At 43.3% G+C, this 26,292-nt stretch overlaps 1 protein-coding gene across 1 annotated transcript in view; it reads right to left on the bottom strand.

The window, feature by feature from the left end:
* Window positions 1-365: 365 nt before the first annotated feature.
* Window positions 366-26,292, bottom strand: part of LOC115459070 (calmodulin-lysine N-methyltransferase-like) — a gene marked incomplete at its 3' end in the record, with an annotated part of 53,100 nt that continues 27,173 nt past the window's right edge. The window contains exons 3-4 of the mRNA XM_030188935.1: window positions 15,089-15,153; window positions 366-398 (exon numbers count right to left, since the gene is read on the bottom strand). Of these exons, the coding sequence (XP_030044795.1) occupies window positions 366-398; window positions 15,089-15,153 (98 nt within the window). The remainder of the gene's footprint in view (window positions 399-15,088; window positions 15,154-26,292) is intronic.

The following is a 26,292-nucleotide window of genomic DNA, read 5'->3' as shown; positions in this document are numbered from 1 at the left end:
GGTTTTTCCTTCCTTTTCTTTTTACTACAGTTTTGTTAAGACAATACATTTATGCTCTAAATGTTATTATGTGGATTACTCTATGTTTGTTATTCTTATGTAAATACATCAAATGACCATATATTATTGAGATCTGGAAGACCAGACCTATGTGTGGTGCTCAGTAGAAAAACCTGGCCTAATACCTTCTGATAAAATCAAAGAGTCCTTCACAAGGTTATTCGCAGAAAAGGTTCAGCTATTAGGCAGTAATTGTCATTCATAGAAACATAGAAAATGATGGCAAATAAAGGCCATATGGCCCATCCAGACTGCCCATCCATATCATCCGCTATCTTTTCCTCCTCCGAAGAGATCCCACATGCCTGTCCCATGCTTTCTTGAGTTTAGATACAGCCCTTTAGAAGATGAGAGAACTGGATTAGAAAAACGCAGTAGAGGTAAGAGAACAATGAATGAATCCTAACACTTACTGGGCAATTCTATAAATAGATGCCTAGAAGTACACGCCACTTGCGCATGTCACTGGGGTCAATAATCAGCAGCGACATATATAATACACTAGGTACTATTCTATAAGGCAGCACTTATTATTATTATTTGTAGCATTTGTATCTCACATTTTCCCACCAATTTGCAGGCTCAATGTGGCTTACATTTGCCGTAGTGGTGGTTGCCAATTCCGGTTAACAGAATTACAAATGGTATTGCTTTAAGGTGCGTACATACATGGTAAAGAAGAGTACATTATGGTATTGCATATAGGTTCCTGAGCGATAGATTGGAATGTAACATATGTTAGATCATCAATTATAGAGAAATCGTTTTCGACATAAGGAGTAAAGTGGTATTGCATTAAGGTGCGTACATACATGGTCAAGAAGAATACGTTATGGTATTTCATATAAGTTCCTGAGTAATAGATTGGATTGTAACCTATGTTAGGTCATCAGTTATAGAGAAATCACTTAAGTGCTATAGCACATAACTGCAGGATGGGCATACACATGGGCGGTCTCTATACAAGTTCCCAACAGAATAGGTGCAGTACAGTTGTGTACAGCATATGCTGCTATCAAAAAACCAATGTAAACTTTTTGTGTATGTGTAGGAGGCCTCACTGTGAGTTGTGCGCAATAACTGAGGTCAATTGCTTGATTGCAGTGCTCAACATACTCAAGAGTGGACCTTTATTTAGTTATAGTACACTCCAATCCATACCGTCATAGGGCTCCTAGCATGATAAGAAAATGCTCAAATCAATAATTAAAGCAAATGCTGACACAATGTAACAATTAAACTGAATAACTCCAATCTCCCTTTAGCAGTGCCATTTTGCACCCACACAGGACTGGAAACATAGGGGAGCTACTAAAAAGTCAACGGGTCCTGAAGAAAGAGGTTTTCTCTGAAACAGGGATCTGTAGAACCGGTTGGTTCTTTTCAGAAGAAGATTGCAAAATGCTTAAAAGATGAATGGGCAGATGATCAAAAGCCCTGCGCTGTTCCAAACAGCTCTCTAAAAATAGAGCTGGAACAGCGCGGGGCTTTACCGCACCTATGATAAGAGATACTTGCATGCAAATTTAAGCACGCAATTCTCTCTGATCATGGGATAGAAGTGCGGGAGGATTGTGTCTGAGAATGCGCTCAAGCACAATCCTCCTGCACTTGTTTGACAGGTCTGGGCTGTCAAAAGTCCAGACCTGTCAAACACAGGAGCAGGAGGTCTATGGGACCACCAAACCTCAACTTCCCCTGCCCCGAGCAAGGCGAAATGGAAGCTGGAGGTTTGGTGGACCTCCGGTCCCCCCGAACCCCCCCCAAACACAGGTTTAGGGAGGGCTGGGGATCTATTGGGACTCCAGCCCCCCCAACACCCCCCAGCATTCGTAAGAAGTCCCTGGTGGATGACTGACGACCACCCCACCCCCCCCAGTGACAGGGGGCTGGAGGTCCCCCTGACCCCCCAACAAAGGTTCAGGAGGGGCAGGAGATCCGGCGGGCATCCAGCCCCCACAACCTCCTCCCCCCAGCATCTTCCTTCGGTGCCACCTGCAAAATGGCGGCACCCAGCCCTGCCCAGCGCATCCCAGGATACACTGGGAAGGGCTGGGCGCCGCCATTTTGCAGGCGGCGCTGAAGGAAGAGGAGGAAGGCCACCTCCATCCTCCACCTTAAGGTAAGGAGGTAGGGGGATTCACCGTAGCCCACTTGGCCACCAGGGACTTCTTACGAATGCTGGGGGGCTTAGGGGGGCTGGAGACCCGCCAGATATCCAGCCCCTCCTGAACCTGTGTTGGGGAGGGGGTCGGGAGGACCAGAGGTCCGCCGGACCTCCGGCCCCTGTCGCTGGGGGGGGGGGGGCATTGGATGGGTCGTCGGTTCCTGTGGGGGGGGGGGGTGCTGCAATGGGGAAAATGGTAGCCTGCTAGCATGCTGGACAGGGCTCACCATTCCTCCCCAATGATCTGCAAACCCTAACGCCAGCTCCGAGCTGGCATAGGGTTTGCAGAGGCCAGCGTGTCACTCTTTGGCGCACTGGTCGCTGATCATTGGGGATGACTAGGTTTAGCATGCATTTGCATGCTACTTGTGCTAAGCGCCCTGTTTTGCATGCTTGTTGCGTTCAGAGCCCGCGAGCACTCGGGGGGCTCTGATCATGGGGTGGTAGCAAACGCAGGCGCTAGTATGGCGCTAACAGCCTCTAGTGCCTGCGTTTGCTTCTGATCATTGGCCCATAAAACTGGACGTTTTACTTGTGCTTGATTGCATTTGGACATTTACGGTTGCTTGGACCACCTGTACTGTGCTTATTCCGTTGGGAACTTGGATAGAGTGTGTATTGGGAAGTTTCCTGCCAGTAGATTTTTCAACGTTTGAACACACATGAATACACATTGTACCTAACTTTTCACACAGCAAAGCGGGTTTACGCCAGTATTCTATAAACAACTTAGGTGCCCCTAAGTGTTTTTACAGAGTTGGCACTAAGGATGTCCTATTGTGGTGCTACGTCTTGGTGCCAAATTTAAGAGTTTCCCTCTTAGAGAGCAGAACTGCAAAGCCTCAACGGTGACTGGCAGCAGCTAATGGGAAGAATTCTAGAATATTCCTCAGTGTCCACACAAACCATGCCAAGGTCCTTAATAAAGACAGACTTGAAAGACAAAATGTCAGTAGTTTCAACTGACAGTTTGTTCATCTACACATCATTTACAGAATGGATTCAATCTACAGTGATGTACTGAAATGTTATGAACAGTGTTTCTCAGCTCTGAATATAACAGTTGTCTGCAACTGTAAAGATTTAAGCAGAATTAGCTCAATTAATATTATTGAAAAGTACAAATTAGTCCAGAAAAAAACAGCATTCATATCAGGATAGGAGATATTCATTCCCATTAAAGAATACACAGTGAACACAATCTGTCAAACTTAGGGAACGATGTAGTAAGTTCACATTAAAGCCATGTGCTGACACCTAACAGACAGCTTCCTACAGCAAGCCTAACACAAAATTTTAGCTCCCCAGTGCTATTGAAACGGAATGCAAACTACTGCTGTGTTAAAAAGTGTGCAATGTCAAAAAAACTAAAAAGTGCACATCACCACGGTAATATGTCGCCATGTGCCACACTGAAGAGTCAAATGTATCCCTTCCTGTCAGTACATGAGTGAGGATTTGCTCACACACTGACAGGAAAGGAGACATTAGAAAAAAAAACAAAACAAAAAAACAACCTGCTGACTCCACATTCCCCCTCTCCTCCCGCCATTACAAAATTATCCTTGGTGGTCTAGTGGACACCATGACCCTCCTAGACCCAATCTCCCTCGCCTCTGAATACCCAAACTAAACATCCTTGTGGTCTAGTGAACCCCCCACCCCTCCCATGGACTCCACCGGACCTGTCCCCCTGATACCTCAACTAAAATCCCTGTTGGTCTTATTTGATTTTTTAAAGAGAGATACACGAGCAAAAAATTAAAACATATACAAAACTGAATAAAGGAGTGACATAAAATTATATGAGATTTATGTGTGTTGGACCAATGATGAAGTAAGGTGAGTCAAGAGCTAAGAACTCTTAACTTATGTGAAATGAGTCACAGCTGAAGGTCCTTTTCACACAGGCAAAGTGGTTTTGAAATCTGAGAAGTGGTAAGTATTGACTGTGCCTAATATAAATGTCTTGTGTGCCAGGATTTTGTAGAATTATGTAAGAACTAATCAAAACAGCAACATGAAGTTGCTGTTTCTGGGAAGTGAGAATGCAAGGGAATGCAAGTGGGAAGGGAGCCTGATGAGGGGAGGTCTCCAGGACATGTTGAGGGAAGGGGATACTGCTATCCACAACTGGAATTAGAAATTCTATCAAGAACAAGTTTAAAACCCACAAATACATTTACAACTTTGTTACAGCTGCAGGATGTCTTGTTATTCTGGAAGATGAGCAGCAGCAGCTCCCTCTGCTGCTTCTCCAGCTCAAGAGCACCAAACATCTCATTCAATCCAACAGCTAACGATTCTGAAGAACCATGAGAGCATTTATGAGAATAGAATCCCCCTATCCAGAGAGGACTATCAAGGGTTAAATGGGTAGAGAAATAACGTGAACTAAGCATAGAATCCTGGGATTAATACACAGTTAACTCATGAGAACTGGTTACTGTGCTGCTGTGTTAAGACGTTTCGCGGTAGGGTCCCTGCATTAACCTTGGCATTACTGAATTTTTCTGCCAGGGGGCGTGGCCTAGGAAGAGAGTGGGCATGGAAGTGATAGCCAGCTAGCAGGTTACACTTACCATGCACTAACCAGCTAAAGCACGGTTAACACAGGAGGCACTTAAAGAGGTGGTAAGTGCTCCCGTGTTAACTGTGGCCAGCGACCACACACTCATTGCCACTGTAACATGGGACCAGCATTAGAAAATGCTGGTTCTACCCCTACTGGGTGCTGCATAAAATCTGCAGCTACTGCATAGTACAGTCCCACATTAAGCTGCAATAACTACTAATTTTTCTGTGGTTTACTAAAGTCCTTGTTTAACTAATCTTTTGACTCTAGAAAAGATTTTGATGCATGAACAGATCTGAAAGAATTAAAACAATAAAGAAAATATAATCTACGGGGGGGTTTCAGTCTATGATGACTTTTTTCTGCGTGCAATCAATGATTGTGATTTGTTGCCGCAGCAGTTGAGACTTCCCCCCCTATTCAATATAGACACTACGGAACTGCTAGTTTGTTTTTTTGAGGTTACTAAAAGAGCCCCATAGTACACAACAGCAGATAAAGACCTCTAGGGTCCATCCAGTCTGCCCAACATACCCCAAATCCCCCCTTGCGGAGCATACATCAGTCTACCCCCAGATCCTGACACCACAGGGAAGGCACAGCCCTACTCTCACCTTCCCCAAATGCAAATGTATTATCTCAGGAAAATATTGGGAGCTTTACTGTTAATCTAAAGCCAAAATCTGACTCCCTTTAGGTGAGTGAGAAAAGACTACAAACATGGAAATGCCAGCTGCCATGTAAAGCATCCCATGATCACAGGGCTTTGAAATGATCTTCCTTCCCTCTGGCTCCTCAGGGACCAAGAAAGTAGGGAGAGTGGTCTCTGACTTCACACGAGTACTGGCCGCCTGGATTCAGCCTAAATGAGATCCCAAACATTTGTGAACCCTCCAGGGCCAGAAAAATACCTACTGTACCTGATTGTACACTGTTTCTAAAGCTTTTGGGCTTGCAGGTGGTATATAAGAAAAAATAAAACACAGATACTTCAGATTGGTGTGACCTTTTTTTCTTAGATACCCGTGTAAATGTGTTATTAGATACCAATCAACTAAATATGGGGGGTTTTTTTCAGCCTTTGCATCTTTTGACATTTCTGGCAATTAAACATATATTGGGGGACCAGTTGGAACCCCCTTGATAGATAACTCTTTTTTGAAACTTAGGGCCCTGTTTACTAAGCCGCGCTATAAACATGTAGCATTTTTAGCACACGCTAAAGCTAGAGACACCCACAGGAATACATGTACATATAAGTACATAAGACCAAAAGTCCATCGAGCCCAGCATCCTGTCCCCAACAGCGGCCAATCCAGGTCAAGGGCACCTGGCAAGCTACCTAAACGTACAAACATTGGAGGAGTAGCCTAGTGGTTAGTGCAGTGGGCTTTGATCCTGGGGAACTGCAGCTCCTTGTGACTCTGGGCAGGTCACTTAACCCTCCATTGCCCCTGGTACAAAATAAGTACCTGAATATATGTAAACCGCTTTGAATGTAGTTGCAAAAACCTCAGAAAGGCGGTATATCAAGTCCCATTTCCCTTCCCTCCCCTATACAAGTTGCTCCCAAAATTGTGGATTTTTCCCCAAGTCCATTTAGTAGCGGTCTATGGACTTATCCTTTAGGAAACCGTCCAACCCCTTTTTAAACTCTGCTAAGCTAACCGCCTTCACCATGTTCCCCGGCAACTAATTCCAGAGTTTAATTATGCGATGGGTGAAGAAAACTTTTCTCCTATTTGTTTTAAATTTACTACACTGTAGTTTCATCGTGTAGTAAATTAAAAACAAATAGAGTTTAACATGCACTAATTTTAGTGCGTGCTAAAAATGCTAGTGCACCTTAGTAAACAGGGCCCTTAGTCTGTACTCCTTAGCTACGTAATAGGCACTTTTACTTTAACTGTTATTTTGATAATTTACCCCTATATTGTGGTCTTTGACTCCTAATTGCGGACTTGGTAATGAGGCTACTCGAATGACACTGTGTGGTTTGAAATGTGTGTATAATAATTTAAAAATATATATAATTGTGGACTTGAGTGAAGTTCTAGTTTAAATTATTGGTTACTGTATATCAGAATAAGTTTTTTTTTTCTTTTTTCTCTTCACTTTGCTGTACAAGTGTTATTGATCAGTTAAAAATTAATAATGTGATAAATAAAAAATGTAAAACCAAGAGATAATACATAGAAATAGGATCTCTTACATGGCGGATGCACACAGAGGTAAACTCTATCAGCACTGCTTTTAAGGCTCTGAGAAATGTTCCAAAAACTTGGTGGTTGGGAGGCGGGGATAGTGCTGAGCAGACTTATACGGTCTGTGCCAGAGCCGGTGTAACAAAAAAAAAAAAAATATGGTGCTTGTACTAGTCACCTGAACTCATTTTGCTGAACTATGGCAATGGTCACATGGTTACTTGTACAGAGAGGATGGTTGAATTCAGCTATACTTCTGAAGCAGATCTAGCAGATTTCCTTTCCTGGAATCAATGGGAAGGATGTACCAGAGGCTGCCTGTGGCATGTTTGTTTTAGTACCAGTTCTTCTGGCATTTTTTAGATATCTGAGGCACATGCTTCTGACCTTAATTTTCTCCTTAATTTTCATGGGTCCTCTGATTTCCTCTACCTCTAGCTGGCCTGCAAGCAAATTTTCAAAGGGAAACCCCATGGAAAACAGAGTCCAACTGCCCATGAAAAATCTACACAAGACTTTCCCTTTCCCACTTCTCTTTGGACATAGGTAAAAGTACTTTTATTCACACGAAGGGAGTGATAGTTTGTGTTGGGGGAGGGGGGGGGTTCTAAAGATAAACAGCTCTATACCCACAAGAAAACATTTTAAATTAAACCTCCCTATAGAATGTTTTTCCGGCCTGCAGCTTTGGAATTTTTCCAATATATTTTGTATAATTGTTACAGTTTAAAATTCTCAGTACTTGGCTCTATGTAGATGGGAAGACAAGGTCCCTCTGTGCAAACTTCTAAAAGGATTTCCTGTTGTGATTTTGGTATAACATTATAAAGCAGATAGGAAAAGGAATTCATTATTTCATTTTGGTATAATGTTACTACTATTAGTAAAAAAATAAACGTTAGCCATGCTTTTTTTCCACTCTAGTGTACCTAACTGGACCCCTCACAACTGCTATCCAGGAATTCTACAAGGCAAAATCAGAAGAACACAGTAGACACATATATCCATTATGCTTAAAATGCTGAATATTATTAGACTCTCTCTGATCTTGTTCAATATTGACTACGTCATGCTTTTTGTGATGTTCGGTTTAACTGTAGTTTATGTTTTAACTAGCCGTTGAGCCCGTAAAAACGGGCTAGTATAGGAAAGGGGGGGTTGAAAGCCCCTTCCCGTCGCCGCTGCAAAGCCCCCCCGCCGCCGAGCTCGCCCCCCCCCCCCGAGTCACCGCCACTCCTCCATCCGGCCCAGGCCCTCGCTCCGCTATTGAAACAGCGAGGGAACGCAGCACACAGCTCTACTAAGCTGCCGTCGGCCTTCCTTCTTCTTGTCCGCCTGTGTCCCGCCCTCGTGTGATGTAACGTCGTCGAGGGCGGGACACAGGCAGAGAAGAAGAAGGAAGGACGGCAGCTCAGCAGAGCTGTGTGCTGCGTTCCCTCGCTGTTTCAATAGCGGAGCGAGGGCCCGGCCGGGTGGAGGGTGGGGGGAGCGTTAGCGACGGCGGTTTCGTCCCTCGCAAATGCGCAGTAGAGACCCTCTCTGTTCCGCCCCCCATCATAACGTATTGACGCGGGGGCGGGGCAGAGAGGGTCTCTACTGCGCATTTGCGAGTGAGTACGACACTCGCCATTTATATGTTTGATTGCTGTAAACTGTGCTGAGCCTCACAGACTGAGCAGTACAAACTGAAGAAAATAAATATTGTAAACAGTTCTCACAATTAGTACACATATTTTTCTTTGCTGTGGATTTTAAAGAAAAAAAAAACAGGTAACAGAACAAAGTTCACCGAACAAATATTCTACTTATGTGTGTTAGGTTTCACGAAAGAATTACTGCAGCTGATGAAGGAACAGCAAAGTCAATCGTATTCAAGGAAAAAATATTTCCTACGTTGCTGTGGCCAAAATTAAAGCTCCTTTGTTGCAACTGATCAATTTACTGTGCTGATAAAATGATATCAAAACAAGATTTATTCACAATACTTGCATTTTTTCAGTGCATCAAATACAAAATATATGAACACAAATTACAAATTGAAGTACGCAAACAAAAACAGTAGTGGTATTCACAAGAAGCCTGACTTTGCATGTGGCACAACATGGAGTGAAGGAGTGGCCTAGTGGTTAGGGTGGTGGACTTTGGTCCTGGGGAACTGAGGAACTGAGTTCGATTCCCGGCACAGGCAGCTCCTTGTGACTCTGGGCAAGTCACTTAACCCTCCATTGCCTGCCGCATTGAGCCTGCCATGAGTGGGAAAGCGCGGGGTACAAATGTAACAAAAATAAAATAGATACTATTGGAGATTCTACATGGAATGTTGCTACTATTGGAGATTCTACATGGAATGTTGCTACTATTGGAGATTCTACATGGAATGTTGCTATTCCATTAGCAACATTCCATGTAGAAGGCTGTGCAGGCTTCTGTTTCTGTGAGTCTGACGTCCTGCATGTATTAGGAAGAGTGGCCTAGTGGTTAGGGTGGTGGACTTTGGTCCTGGGGAACTGAGGAACTGAGTTCGATTCCCAGCACAGGCAGCTCCTTGTGACTCTGGGCAAGTCACTTAACCCTCCATTGCCTGCTGCATTGAGCCTGCCATGAGTGGGAAAGCGCGGGGTACAAATGTAACAACAAAAATATATATATAGAAATGCATTTTCTCCTTTACTGTATAATATCCAAAGACATCCAAGTTGTACATTTCCCAAAGCTCACAGTAAAAAAAAAATATATTTTTCAAAGAATTTTCACAAAAAGAATGAGCAGGAAAAGATTTTCTAAAGTCTTGCGGGAAACAAAACCATAGTAGCAGAAAAATGTCTTGCATCTGGTCCACCAGCTCAGAAACATAATCTGATTAGGGACATCATCGACCAACACCAAAACAGAGAAATTGAAGAAGTTCCAAAACCTATTAAGTACATTTGTTTTCAAACATGAGTTCATACCAGAAACAGACTGCCTTTATAGATAGCTATAGGCGTTTATTTATAAGGTATATGATATTCAGCAAAAATAAATTCTTATAAGTAATGCCACACTGGGAAAAGACCAAGGGTCCATCGAGCCCAGCATCCCGTCCATGATAGCGGCCAATCCAGGCCAAGGGCACCTGGCGAGCTTCCCAAACGTACAAACATTCTATACAATCAAGCCATTGTGACATCACTAATGAGGTTGGCTCTTATTGGTGGAATGAGCCACTATGACATCACAATAGGTTAAATCACTGCTCTATGTAATAAAAGTGAGCCAAGTAGAGGACATAAGTACATAAGTAATGCCACACTGGGAAAAGACCAAGGGTCCATCGAGCCCAGCATCCCGTCCATGATAGCGGCCAATCCAGGCCAAGGGCACCTGGCGAGCTTCCCAAACGTACAAACATTCTATACAATCAAGCCATTGTGACATCACTAATGAGGTTGGCTCTTATTGGTGGAATGAGCCACTATGACATCACAATAGGTTAAATCACTGCTCTATGTAATAAAAGTGAGCCAAGTAGAGGACATAAGTACATAAGTAATGCCACACTGGGAAAAGACCAAGGGTCCATCGAGCCCAGCATCCCGTCCACGATAGCGGCCAATCCAGGCCAAGGGCACCTGGCAAGCTTCCCAAACGTACAAACATTCTAGACGTGTTATTCCTGGAATTGTGGATTTTTCCCAAGTCCATTTAGTAGCGGTTTATGGACTTGTCCTTTAGGAAACCGTCTAACCCCTTTTTAAACTCTGCCAAGCTAACTGCCTTCACCACGTTCTCCGGCAACGAATTCCAGAGTTTAATTACGCGTTGGGTGAAGAAAAATTTTCTCCGATTAGTTTTAAATTTACTACACTGTAGTTTCATCGCATGCCCCCTAGTCCTAGTATTTTGGAAAGCGTGAACAGACACATCCACCTGTTCCATTCCACTCATCTATATATATAAAAGGCAACCCCAACGTTCTGAAGCCTCCACGGAAGTTGAGGCGCCCGAGATATCCGGTGTGCCCTGGAGTGTCTGCACCGCCCTCGCGTCAAAACGTCATGACGTCGAGGGCGGAGCTATAACACTCGAGGCCCGAAACCGAAACGCCACAGGCACGGCCACGGAGGCGCAGCAAACAAAAAAAAAAAAAACCCTACCCACACACAGCGACGCCAACACCGAACAAGGCAAGTAGCTCGGAGGGAGGGGGGCCCCTTGCTAGCGCCCGTTTCATTGCCCTCAGAAACGGGCATTTATTTCTAGTTATTTTATATACCTCTATCATGGCTCCCCTCAGCCGTCTCTTCTCCAAGCTGAAAAGCCCTAGCCTCCTTAGTCTTTCTTCATAGGGAAGTCGTCCCACCCCCGCTATGCTGGATAGAATTCTCAAAAATAAAAACTCGCATTTATTTAGAAAACAAAATTTTGTGCTTAGATTTTGGAACTCAGCTCTTTAATTAGCCTTGTTATTGTTCTTTCTGTACTCTCTATTTTACTGTTATCATCACTATTATATATTTTTTTCTCCTTTAATTTAACCACACAGGGCCAGATTCTCTATATGGCGCCTAAAAAATCTGCACGGAACACATTTTCGACTAAACGTATTCTATAAAATTTAGGTGCGGTATATAGATTAGTTAATATCATAGCGCCTAAATCTATGTGCACCCATTTATACCAACAAAACCCTGACGTAAATCCTGGCATGTAGATTTATGCGCACTGGCCCATATTCTATAACTACACACACAAATCTTGGAACGCCCACAAAATGCCCATTTCCCTGCCCATAACCTTGCCCCTTTTGAACTCTGCACTTTAGAATTTAGTTTATTACAGAATGTCTTTAGCAAGTTGTGTGCGAAAATTTAATTATTCCAATGAGTGCTCATTATTGCTTGTTAGGTGGTGTTAAAAATGCCGATTGGCTTGTTAAGTCAATTAAGTGCCTAGTTATAGAATGAGCCTGGATTTCAGCACGGATCTCTAGGCGTGCTATATAGAATGCCCAGTATTATATATTACTTTGGCAACACATGTACAAATTGTCATGCCAATCAAGATTTCTAAACCTGAATCAAAAGGAAGAGTTCAGGAGAAGATCAATGTACAACACCAAGAACTACTGTAACACAGACTTCAGAAAACCAAATCTTCACAGCTAGAGCTTTGCAGAATGTTATTAGTTAAATGATTCAAATAGGCTTTTTTGTTTTTTATTTATTTTAAAATTCAAGATTAAGGAGGGAGGTAGTTATTAAGGTGTATTACAGTCCTAAAGCGCATTATTAACATTAGATACCACAGGATGCATAGTAATAAGATGCAAATGCATACAAAGCAGATCATATCTATATAAATCAAATAACGGGCTAAGTTTACTAAGCAGCGCCATGGGCACGTTAGCATTTTTAACGTGCATAAATCATTAAATGCTAACATGCCCATAGAAATGTATAGGGACGTTAGTGTTTAACGTGCCTTAAATTTACAGGCATGTTAAAAACGCTAACGCACTTTAGTAAACATACCCCAAAGTGTCGTGCAAAGAACACCACAAGCCTCAATATTCCTGGAAAAATGTCAGCAATAAGCTGGCAGTACTTTTCTATCCAAGGAGCATCAGGTTGCAAAGCCGTGACCCAATGGTCCTGGGCACTTTCTTAAAAGTGCCAGGCTGAAGTATTCCCCCCTCCCCCAGCTCCTCTTGCTAACTTCCCCCTGGATGGCTCCTCAGACCTCCAAGGTGGGCCTCCAACTCAATTCCCTCTCTTCTGTCAACTCCCCCACCCTCATAGGCACTCTCATCCAAGCCTACCTGGCAAATCCTGGGGGGGAGGAAGTCTATTGGCGTTGGGGTAGAAGCAATCCCCGGTTGCTCTTGCCCCTTCTGGTGCCAGGATCAAAAGGGTGCTGGCGACCTCTAACAATAGTTTTGTCTGTTTGCCCTTATAGGGCAGCTTGACCCCTAGCTGTAGTCTCAAAGTACCACGGCTAGGAGTCACTGGCACCATTTTGAACCCAGTAACGGAAGAAGCAGGAGCAACCATGGATCATTCCTACTCTGACCCCAACAGGATCCCACATCCTTTCCGGGATTTGCCAGGTACTCCTGGGAGAGACCTAAGGCAGAATGAAGGGGGAAGTTGTGAGTGTTCAGGAGGGTGGGGGGGGGAATCTGAGGTTGGGAGAGCCATTTGGGGGGCTCTGAGTTGGAGGAGGGCCATGGGGGAAGATTTTGCAAAAGGGGAGGGGAATACTTCAGCCTGGCCCCTTTAAGAAACAGCCTGGGAATATCAGGCCGCAAATTTACAGCCTGTGCTCCTGAGGCAGCAAAATAGTACTGTTTGCGAGGTTGATCACAAGCAGCCTTATTTTTGTACCATGAGAGTGCCTAACCTTCTGTACTGGACACCACAGGTTAGTCACTCCTGTGAGAAACAAAGGTGTGGTAAAAGCCCACTCCCTTTTAAAGATACTAAGTCAATTTTGTCACAGAAAAAAGAAAGGTATCTAGGCTATGGGAAACACAGACTTGGATTTTGCATCAACCAACCATAAATTAATTAGTTCAAATAAATTGTGCAATGGCATTGTATAAAGATCAAAAGCAGAGTTTCCTGATTTCGAGTCAACTGCAGATAGACATATACTGTTGTAGGATTTTTTGTTTGTTTGTTTTATAATAGCTTGCATTTGGCTACCATCCCAGCAATATTTGTTCCTTAAATTCTCTATTTCCCAGCTAGTGCACACCCTGCACCTCATTTAGAGTGGTCTACAAGTACAACACTGGGCTATGAATCGAGAAAAACCCTAGACCATGAATTCAAGACTTGTCACTAACTCTATGTGAGGTACATTGACCAGAAAAACAAACTTAAGATACAAGCCCTGGATTTCACTGGGTTTCCAAGGACAAGGAAGATAAAGTGATTCATCCAAAACCACACAGAGCAACTGTCAAGATTTGAACTTACATCCTAGGATTTTTCTCAAATCATAGTCTAGTGTTCAACTACTAGATTACTTTTCCTTTCCAATGGGGCAAAAGAGATGCACGCATACACTCACACACTGCTCTCTTTGGCACAAATCAAGTACTACGGCAAGCATTAACACTAAATTTGTGAGAGTGAGATCATCACCTGTCCTGGGGAGTGAGGTTCGTTCTTGTCATGGTACGTGCAAAAGTAACTCTATAATGCAAAAGGAAAATTCAAACTTAATTGAATGACAATTCCATAGACTTAGAAAGTTTGAACTGATAGTTTGCGGGTGTCTCTCCAATATAAACAAATTAAATCAAAAGGAACCTCAAATCTCCCGATAGGGGAAACATACAGATGTATCAGTTTGGTTTGCTTGACTTAGGAGGTACTATAGGGGGGTAGGTTAATGCAGTCTCTAGTATTTACTTGAGTTTGATTTAGTCTAATTTAGTTTGGTGTTTGGTGTCCCTCACTAGGCAATCAGCAAGGCGATAAGGGTTTTTTTTAATCACTTGATTTTCTCACTTATAGTGAGTTTTTGCGACTGATTGGTTTTTCTCTTTTTCTCCTTGCTGGAACCAATGATATTAATGGACTCCTAAATCGATAGAGGGTTCCTGATACATCTGTATGTTTCCCCTATCGGGAGATTTGCGGTTCCGTTTAGTTTAATTTGTTTATATTGGAGAGACACCCGCAAACTATCAGTTCAAACTTTCTACGTCTAGGGAATGTGCAAAACTAACCCATTTGGAGAAACTGCCGAGAAAAAAATTCAAAGCGAGAAGGGACCACTGGTCAGCACATGTCTGGTCAGGCCCAGATATTCATTACTGGTGCTGGACGTGGCCTGGCATTGAATATCCTGGTCTAATTTAGCTGGTGACAATGAGCACTTGAAAAATGCTGACCACCTCCAGCTGAACATTGACCAGTTTGAAATTTATGGTTTCCAAGTAAGACATTGTGCCTGCTGCAGTGTATCAAAATATAAATGTTTCTTTTGTTCTTTGTGCAACACAATAAGGTAAATTGTGTTTTCCACATGAATTACATCTTTTAGAAAAAAATATTAAAATGTAAAAAGAAGCTAGGATTGGTTACTTACAGACATTTCCCGTATTGTCAAAACTGGTAAGAATATCTTCAACATTTAAAGGTTCGGCATTATGCCTACAAAACATAAAAGAAAAGATTTTGGAGGGGGCATTTTATGACTCAAAGAATCATCAAATATCAAAATACAACTTTATTTTCCTCAGCTGTAGTTCTCCCAATTAGATGCTAGCATCCTTTCAACCCTATCTCTGTGTTCAAGGATAGAATGCAATCAGAATGCTAGTAAAGAGTTTTACCCACTAGAGGGAGTGAAGTACATTGATCATCTCCTCATCTTGAATGACTTGAAAATCTGAGGAGAAATTCTTTTCAAGAAAATCACCTCTGTTCTTTACAACCGTATTAGTACTAGGCAATACTAAGAGCTAACAGCAGATAATAAAGCCAAGCCCATAAAACAGACAGGGGAAAGTGTAGATTTTTAACAAATTTTAAACCAGTTTACTAAGGCATAGCAAAACAGTGCTAATAATAGTTTTAATAAATCTCGTGGGCATTTTTATTGCACTGCTATAGCTAGGAAAATCACACTTTTTGGTTACAGCAACATGCAATCAAAACCCGGCTCATTACGTTTGAAAATGTATACAGCCCTGAAGAACCTTATTTTCTCCTTTCTTTTGCACCCCTCCATGACCAAATTAACTGAGGAAAAATATTGATTTCTGCTGGCCTTTCCCCCCACTCTTGGCATAATATTCTACCCAATCTCCAGCAGCCCCGTCCTCCCAATGGAGGATAACTTAAGCCCCATAGACAACGGGATCGGCCTATACCATTTTGACTTTCTCCTCTCCTAACTCCACATACACCCTATCCCGTGACCTCCACTCATGGGGCACTCTGCTCTCATATGTGTCCCTCCCATCCATCACTTGCACAGTTCTATACTCCCCCCCACACACACACACACACACACACTGCACACCTGGAACAGTCTTCCTGGACTGGTGCATCATAGCCATTTGCTCACCATTTCAAGATCACCTACAAACCCATCTTCTTTAAGATTGCTTTTAAATCTTACACTCCAAAAATTACACTTTTAGAAGATCTGGCTACCCTTTTCCCGGTATGGATGAAGGTAATTTCAGCTATTTTATCTATGGGAGAGCCTCAAATAATACAATAAGAGTAATTATTGACATGTGACATTTGCTTGTTTGCTTTAAAACATTTTCAATTTGGTTTGATACCAGTTAGTCTTATGTTGAAATGGGGAAACAGGAAGGTGCTTTGATATGGTTATGTTGCTTTTTCAAGTTTGCTTTATGCTGTTTTGCACAACATTAGGTTAGATACTTATGGATTCGAGTCCAAAAGATGTATTTAAATGTTATCCCAACATTGTTCAGCCTACTACTACTACTACTATTTATCATTTCTATAGCGCTACAAGGTGTACGCAGCGCTGCACAAACATAGAAGAAAGACAGTCCCTGCTCAAAGAGCTTACAATCTAATAGACAAAAAATAAAGTAAGCAAATCAAATCAATTAATGTGTACGGGAAGGAAGAGAGGAGGGTACATAAGTACATAAGTAGTGCCATACTGGGAAAGACCAAAGGTCCATCTAGCCCAGCATCCTGTCACCGACAGTGGCCAATCCAGGTCAAGGGCACCTGGCACGCTCCCTAAACGTAAAAACATTCCAGACAAGTTATACCTAAAAATGCGGAATTTTTCCAAGTCCATTTAATAGCGGTCTATGGACTTGTCCTTTAGGAATCTATCTAACCCCTTTTTAAACTCCGTCAAGCTAACCGCCCGTACCACGTTCTCCGGCAACGAATTCCAGAGTCTAATTACACGTTGGGTGAAGAAAAATTTTCTCCGATTCGTTTTAAATTTACCACACTGTAGCTTCAACTCATGCCCTCTAGTCCTAGTATTTTTGGATAGCGTGAACAGTCGCGTCACATCCACCCGATCCATTCCACTCATTATTTTATACACTTCTATCATATCTCCCCTCAGCCGTCTCTTCTCCAAGCTGAAAAGCCCTAGCCTTCTCAGCCTCAGGGTAGATGGAGGCGAGTGGTTACAAGTCAAAAGCAATGTTAGAGGTGGGCTTTCAGTCTAGATTTAAAGGTGGCCAAGGATGGGGCAAGACGTAGGGGCTCAGGAAGTTTATTCCAGGCGTAGGGTGCAGCGAGAAAGAAGGCGCGAAGTCTGGAGTTGGCAGTAGTGGAGAAGGGAACAGATAAGAAGGATTTATCCATGGAGCGGAGTGCACGGGAAGGGGTATAGGGAAGGATGAGTGTGGAGAGATACTGGGGAGCAGCAGAGTGAGTACATTTATAGGTTAGTAAAAGAAGTTTGAACAGGATGCGAAAACGGATAGGGAGCCAGTGAAGCAACTTGAGGAGAGGGGTAGTATGAGTAAAGCGACCCTGGCGGAAGATGAGACGGGCAGCAGAGTTTTGAACCGACTGGAGAGGGGAGAGGTGACTAAGTGGGAGGCCAGCAAGAAGCAGATTGCAGTAGTCTAAATGAGAGGTGACAAGGGTGTGGATGAGGGTTTTGGTTGAGTGCTCGGAAAGAAAGGGGCGGATTTTACGGATGTTGTAAAGAAAGAAACGACAGGTCTTGGCAATCTGCTGGATGTGAGCAGGCAGGATTAGCCCGAGATATTCCAGGCTGGGCCATGTCCAGGCACCAGCACTGAATATCTGGGGATAACTGAAAAGTGTGCTTGCTGTCAGAACTTATACAGATCCCAGACTATATTTAGCCAAGGTCTGCATAAGTCAGTTATGCAGGTCTAAGTTGATTATTTCTTGGACCCACATAACTGCAGAGGAACCTCAGCCCTAGTCACGATCTCCCCTCCCTCTTCTCTCCTGAAATAACAGGTCACTGGGCCAATCTCCCACCTCCACTCCCACTCCTATAGGCCGGCCATGTGGGCCTACATTTGCAGCTACCTGGTGGTATAGGGGGAATACAAGCAGGACTGATGCCCACTCACTCCTGCCAGACACAGCTGCCTCATCAAAATGGCTGCCATGACCTCCAGTGACAGCTTGGCAGTACCTCCAATGACCTGCGGCTTTGGGAAAGGGGATTGAGACAGAAGAGCAGCCGGAACCCCTCAGGTGAGGCCCAGAGGATAACCAGGCCCCAGCCAATATTCATACCAGTGCCCGATTACCTCTACGTCTAAAGTTAGGACAGCCTTTTTGCTGTCCTAACTAGTAGCTTACTTAAGTAGTTAGAAGTCTGAATATGGTCGCTAACCAGTTAAATCATGGTTCCTCCCAAGCACCACCCATGGACCATCCTAGCTCTAACTGAACAATGCAGGGGTGGTCTGTGGTGATATTCGGCAGCATTGTCCAGTTAAATGCGCTGAATATCAGCACTTAAGCAGACATAAATGATCTAAGTAGGAAGGAGCTTCTCCTGCCCATTAAAATGGCTTTGAATATTGGACCCAATATTTTAATTTTTTTACATTAAGGCACAGGGTAGATCTGTGGCTATTGTAACCGATCCTTCCAATAAAAATCTTAATTTTTCCATGACCATAAGCCTTGTCTATTTTAACCATCTTTACTATAATAAATACATTCCATGAAACCTCTCATTTGTCTTCTTTTTTTGTGTCTTGACTAGATTACATTTGGCAGAGCGGGAAATCTCTTTGGTATTTGTTTGTTTATTACATTTGTACCCCACATTTTCCTACCTATTTGCAGGCTCAATGTGGCTTACATGGTGCCGGAGAGGTGTTGGTAGACTCCGGAGCAAATTACAAGGTTAAGTTGTGGTAGGAAAAGGTTCCTGTGGTGGTACCACATGATGGAAGTCAAGAACAGATGAGGTTGTTTGGTGATCATTACGAGCTGTAGTATTATGGTGTTGTGAGGTTCATGCATTTATGTTGGGTCGGAAGGGTATGCCTTTTGAAACAGGCGAGTTTTTAGTCTTTTCCTGAATTGGAGGTGATCGTACGTGGATTTCACGGCTTTTGCTAGAGCGTTCCACAGTTGTGTGCTGATGTAGGAAAAACTGGATGCGTAAGTAGATTTGTATTTTAGTCCTTCGCAGCTTGGAAAGTTGAGATTTAGGTATTTACGAGCTGATTCGGTTATGTTTCTGGTTGGTAGGTCGATCAAGTCTGTCATATATCCCAGTGCTTCGCCATAGATGATTTTGTGAACCATAGTGAAAATTTTGAAGGCGATGCGTTCTTTGTATGTATTTGTTACAGTACTGAATATGTCCAGTAACACTTTAGAAACAAGTAGTAGTAGTAGATCAGAGCTACACTGATATGCTGAGGCTACTAATAATAATAATTTGGAAGCATATCTATATATATAAAAGGCACTTTGAAGCCTCAAGCCGGAAACTTGAGGCGCCCGAGATATCCGGTTTGGCCTGCAGGCTCCAGTCACTGTAGCTCCGCCCTCACGTCAAAACGCGATGATGTTGAGGGCGGAGCGGCCCTCGCGTCAAAACGCGATGACGTTGAGGGCGGGGCGGCCCTCGCAACCATGTGACTGAGGGACGAAGGGACGAAGAGGAGAGGTGTGCAACTCAGAATGTAGGCACGGAGGGGGTGTCTGGAACTAGGGAGGGAGGGAGGACGGGGGGGGGGGATTACCCTGCTAGCGCCCGTTTCATTTTTGCCAGAAACGGGCATTTCTTACTAGTATATATATAATATTAATGGACAATGAAGAAATGCGTTCTGGGAGAAGAGCAGTTTGATCTTTCCTTCTATCATACATGTATAGAACTTTATGGAAGGAAATATCATTCAGTCAATCTTGGCTTTCCAGCATAGCCAAGCATCTGAAGTAGAAAGACCAGCTGGTAGGCAAAGAGAGGTTTAAAAACAAAATCCTGAAGATATATCCTTTAAGTTACATTATATGGATTCATCAAGCAATGGGTAACCATTTTCTAAAGAACATACAGGACAAGAATCTTAAGTACTATGGTAGTTGAAATACCCCCATTTCTCTAATAGGAAAAAAGGCCTCTGCATATTTTAGTCATTCAGACAAGAATGTACTTCTCAGGCTGAGAAAAAGCTGAAACACCTGATGCCAAGAAATGGAAAAGGCAGGACTCCTTTCTCTGCATATGACTCCAGTTGCCATGGGGACTGCTTAAAGTATAGCCCTGCGCTCTTGACCTAATGCTTGTCTTTTCAGTGCAGCAGAATGGACATAAGACCAAGTGTGACTTTATGTACCTTTCTCACTAAGAGCTAGTCTAACCTGAAAAATGGGTCAGGGGCGATACTACAAACAACTTAAAAAGGAAAAAAAAAATGGCAGTTTAATTTCTTTTAAGAGCAAATGGATGTTCTTCAAGACAAGAATAAGAGTTTGATCAATGAGGAAGAGGTTTTATAAACATTTCCCTTAAAACCTTGTCAACAAATATTTTAGCTTTGGAATGGCAGTGTGGTGACCTACGAAGAGCTTTATAAGGCACCTTGCTTATCAATTTGCCTTATGCGCTCTCAGCGACAGGATACAAAATTAATGTGTCTGTTCAGAATATCCATTAAGATCTATAAGTGTTCATATGTCTAAGTCTGAGCACAGCATGATGAGCACTTCTGCCAATTTAACCTCTGTGTAATAAGTATATTCTTATTTTTCCTCATGTTGACATCACTCTCCCTGCTCTCATCATCCCAGCTTCACACAACTTCTGTACCATCATTCCTGTGTGGACTGCTTCTATAGAAGGATTCATGGCTCAAGAGACCACAGAAAACTAGCCAAAAGAACTTATTTTGCAGGCTTGGTGAGAGATGTGAAAACTAAAACGCGGGCTCTCTTTCTTTCTCCTCGACCCTTCCCATTAAAAAGCAAGCCCTCTTGTGGCTGAGGATACAAACAGCCTCCCTAGGTGACTCTACTTCCAACAATCATAAAGATGATAAAACCCGAGATGAAAAAGAAACCGAACCTCCTGGACAACAAAAATTATTAGGGACAAAATCAAAAATCAAAAAATCTCAGCCCGGTCCCCACACCTGATTTTGGAGAATCCCTGGATAGCACCTAATCAGTCCCTGCATTTCACCTAATCAGTCCCTGCATTTCACCTAATCATTCCCTGCATTTCACTGAAGTAAGTGGAAGGCAGCTGTTCTGCTGTGGAAGCTCAAGAAACATCTAGGGTGCTTGTGAGTGAGGTAAGCCCAAATGTTACAGCTACAACTGCAACTGTTTTGGATAACAGCAGTAAGAAACCTCCTTTAGCTAAACCTGACCTGGTTACTTTAGACAGGGCGGTTTCAAAACGTTTGCTTGGATACTAATCAAGGTCTTAAGTCTCAAGAAGAGTTAATGGATTGTAAGGCACAAGGACAAGTTTCGTGTCAGAAAATGAATATAATTCCATCTACACAAACAAGTCTGGTCCAGGATAAATTTAATGGTCCATACAAAGATGAAGTTGGTGGAAAATCATTTCTGGACTTTAGATTTGAGAACTATTAACTTTCCTAAGGTTTATGTTTTATGAGAACTTACTATACTGCCTTATCTGGCACACAGGTCAAGACGGTTTACATACTAACAAAACAAAAAAAAAACACATTATATATCATGATAGACTAGAGCACTATAATCAGCTATTATATGCCAGGAACCACCGTATATGACTCAACCAAGGAACAAGTCACCATAAGCCAGATGGAAGAAATGACTTTTAAGAGTCATTTTAAACCACTTAAATGATGTTTCCATGCATAGTGAAGGTGAAAGGGAATTCCAGAGGCACAGGGCTAAGGTCCCTTTAACATCACCAACAGATACTTTAAAAAAAATATTTGAGTGAAGTTTTGGAGATCGAGCAGGAGAGGGTGCCACCTATGAGTAAAGTTTTATTTCCCAACTGGGAAAAGGGCTCCTAAAACTGGTTCATCTCCATCGGCTAATGCTTCTGTGAACAAATCTGGATTTTTCCAGGATTCTAGAGGAATCAGGAAGTGAAAAGCTAAATAGAGTTACATCGTACCTGAAGACTGGAAGGTGGCCAAGATGATCTGTGAAATTACAAACCAGTAAGCCTAACATCAGTGCAAGGCAAAATGACAGAAACTATTATAAAGAATAAAATTACTGAACACAAAGACAAGAGCAGATACTAGGTGAAGCGATGGGGATGGGTCAGGGAGTTCAGATGGGGGCGTCTCTGAGAGTGGGTGGGAATGTGAGGTAGAAGAGGGTTGCAGTCTATCATGGGATTGGGAGGACAGGGATAGTCAGGAGGATTTTTATGGCTTGGATGGGTGTCTGGAGTTGGTTGGTGGGAGAAGGGTCTCTTGATATCACAGGGAATCATTTTCAGGAGCACTTCTATCAGGGAGCTGGTTTCTGGGATGGCTCTTCCTTTTTTGCTTATATTTACTGGTTCTTGATCCCTGGATTTGGAAGGATAACCTAGGATAAAATTATTGGAATGTGGGTGGGATAAATTCTCCAATTAAAAGGTCAACCATTTTGCACAATCACAGAGGCAGAGAGCGGATGTCACCTTTTTGCAAAAACTCATATGAATGATGTAGAACATGACAAATTGAAAATGTGGTGGGAAGGGTGTGTTTGGCAGCATCAGCACAAGGCAAAAGAGGTGGGGTGGCAATCCTTTTCAGACACCGGATGAAAGACTAGGTTAAGACTTCAGACAGACACAGGAGGGCATTATGTGATGCGAAGCTTCTTTAAATATAGAGGAGGTGCTTTTGGGCAGTGTATCAGTTGGATAAATCCTTTTATAAGGCTTTAACCTCCTCTTTAATGAAAATCTGTACTGTTAGGAAGTAATTTCAAAACTGCTTGGGATCCAGATCTGGATAAGCCATGTAACCCAAGATGACAGTCAGCCAAAGCAAAGGACTGCCTAACATGCATCATATTTTAGAAAAGGGCTCAGGCTACGCAGTCCAGAATCGATTATTTGTTGGCTTCCACAATGTTATTGACATCCATCACTAGGATAGAGATTGGGCCTCATACTGTTTCCAACCATGCCATGATATGGATAGACTGGCTTCTGCAGGGGATCAGGCAGAGGACAGCTAGATGGATTTTCCCATTGATGTTATACAAAGACCCTAAATTCAGGAACACTTATTTGAGAGCTGGAGGTCTTAAAAACTTACTAATCTTAAATAAGAGACTGATCTCCTTCTCTATTGGAAAACGGAAAAAGTTGTTCTTCATGGGGAGATTATTAGCTACACTTCTCATGCTCAAGAGCGAGGGATCAGGAGATCTTACACTTGGAACATCAGCTTCGGTCCATGAGAATGCGTTATGGTCAGACGCATAAAGCAATCATAAACAACAGGTGTTCCATTTGCAGGTTGAAATGAATGAGTTAATACATCAAAGATTGACTACATTTCTGGCTTATTACAAATTTCAGTTATATAGACATGGTAATAAAGGAGGTAAATTTTTAGTTCACTTGGAAAACAATTCTGGTCCTACAAGTCCAGATGAGATAGAAGGAACATACAGATGATGGTATTTGTAAGATCCTAAGCACTGTATGCTCCTCCTTCAAATAATGGATTGCAAAGTCAGGGCTGACTACAAGTGCCAACCTCCATGAAGAGTCTTTACTCAGGTAGAATTACATAAATTGTGTGTGGGGAGGAGGGCATTGATTTCTCCCCTTTGTATAAAATGTCAAAGGGCTGAAAATACATTGCTCTATTGCTTTTGGGACTGCTTGCACATACAACATGTTAAGGCTGGAAGTGTGAGCCCTTGAACCACAAAGGAAAACCAGACTGTGGCTGACGAGTCACTACAAAACAGGACTACTCACAGGAATACTCTCAGTATCCCTCTAGGAACTCTCTCAGAGTCACTCTCAGAAACACCCTTAGGTAAAGCGCTGTGGTGTCTCAGGAACTCACTTCTGTGGAACAGACACTGTGGTGTCTCAGGATTCAATCAGGTATGAGCGCTGAACCGTCTCAGTAACTTCATCCACTGGAACAAGCACAAAGGCATAAGTACATAAGCACCGCCATACTGGGAAAGACCAAGGGTCCATCAAGCCCAGCATCCTGTCTCCGACAGCGGCCAATCCAGGCTTCAAAAACCCGGCACCCCCCCCCCCCCCCCAAAAAAAAAAAAAAATTTATAATGTTCAATGGACTTTTCCCTCAGGAATCTGTCCAAACCCCCTTTAAATTACGTAAGGCCAGCTGCTGTCACTACATTCTCCGGCAACGAGTTCCAAAGTCTAACTAAACGCTGAGTAAAGAAAAACTTTCTCCTATTTGTTTTAAATCTACCATATTCTAGCTTCATCTTGTGTCCCCTGGTTTTGTTGTTGCTTGAAAGTGTAAACAATCGCTTCACACCTGTCAGCTCTACTCCGCTCATTATCTTGTAGACTTCTATCATATCACTCCAAGGCGTCACAGAAGCTACTCTCTGGAACAAGCAGTAAGGTGTCTCAGGAACTCACATAGGAAAATGAGCTGAAGCATCTCAAGTACTTCACTCACTGGAACAAGCGCTGTGGCATCTCAGGAGCTACTCTCTGGAACAGGTGCTAGGCATCTCAGGAACACATGCTCTGGAACAGGCGCTAGGGGTCTCTGGAACAGGCGCTAGGCGTCTCAGAAATACATGCTCTGGAACAGGTGCTAGGCGTCTCAGAAACACATGCTCTGGAACAGGTGCTAGGCGTCTCAGAAACACATGCTCTGGAACAGGTGCTAGGCGTCTCAGAAACACATGCTCTGGAACAGGTGCTAGGCGTCTCAGAAATACATGCTCTGGAACAGGCGCTAGGGCGTCTCAGAAACACATGCTCTGGAACAGGCGCTAGGCGTCTCAGAAATACATGCTCTGGAACAGGCGCTAGGGGTCTCAGAAACACACGCTCTGGAATAGGCGCTAGGCGTCTCAGAAACACACGCTCTGGAACAGGTGCTAGGCGTCTCAGAAACACACACTCTGGAACAGGTGCTAGGCATCTCAGAAATACATGCTCTGGAACAGGCGCTAGGGCGTCTCAGAAACACATGCTCTGGAACAGGTGCTAGGCGTCTCAGAAATACATGCTCTGGATCAGGCGCTAGGCGTCTCAGAAACACATGCTCTGGAACAGGCGCTAGGCGCCTCAGAAACACACGCTCTGGAATAGGCGCTAGGCGTCTCAGAAACACATGCTCTGGAACAGGTGCTAGGCGTCTCAGAAACACATGCTCTAGAACAGGCGCTAGGGCGTCTCAGAAACACATGCTCTGGAACAGGCGCTAGGCGTCTCAGAAATACATGCTCTGGAACAGGCGCTAGGGCGTCTCAGAAACACATGCTCTGGAACAGGCGCTAGGCATCTCAGAAACACACGCTCTGGAACAGGCGCTAGGCGTCTCAGAAACACACGCTCTGGAACAGGCGCTAGGCGTCTCAGAAACACACGCTCTGGAACAGTTGCTAGGCATCTCAGGAACACACGCTCTGGAACAAGTGCAGTAGGCGCAAAGGCAAACAAGCAAGTCTCAGGTTGTGGTTAGGTGCATCTAGGGTCATGACATCATCGTGCTGCATCCTCCATAGTTCCCACCACGAGCCCAATAAGTAAAAGGCTGAGGCATGTGCATCCTAGGGAAGTGGAATCTCGTCAGTGAGGACGGTCTGGTAGGTGGCAGCTAGCAGCATGTGAGGATGACACGGTGCAGGAGTCACGGTAAGACTATGACACAACACTTTTGGAAATCAGTAGTTTGATATATGATTGCTTTACTTAAAAGTCACAGTAATAGACTCTCCTGAACAACTGGTTTTGGACAAGTCAGGATCCTTCAAAGAGAGGAATAAAGGGGTGACACTTTTTTTTTCAGAAAATGTATTTTGCAATCTTGGACTTTGGCAGAACCCCCGGCTTATGGGAAATGGTAGAATCAATTACATTTCTTATGCACTTGGGAAGCACAAGAAGCTAAAGGTTCCCCTAAATGCAAACAGAAGTTCCTGAAAATTTGGGACTGTTATATTTAAGATTTGACCCCAGTAGGGAGAAATCCCATTTTGGCTATGGGCTGTGGTTGGAGGGATCATGCTACCCCATATTTAGTTTACGGCATTGTGTGTAGTTCATCAGCTAGCTTATGTTTTGAGCTCAGCATATTTGCAGACTATTCAAAAGTATCAGCCAGTATGTGTGTTGCATTCAGAGGCTTTCGG

This window comes from Microcaecilia unicolor, unplaced genomic scaffold (assembly GCF_901765095.1).
Source record: "Microcaecilia unicolor unplaced genomic scaffold, aMicUni1.1, whole genome shotgun sequence".
In the NCBI taxonomy this organism is placed as follows: domain Eukaryota; kingdom Metazoa; phylum Chordata; class Amphibia; order Gymnophiona; family Siphonopidae; genus Microcaecilia; species Microcaecilia unicolor.
This window is presented reverse-complemented; position numbering and strand designations above follow the sequence as displayed.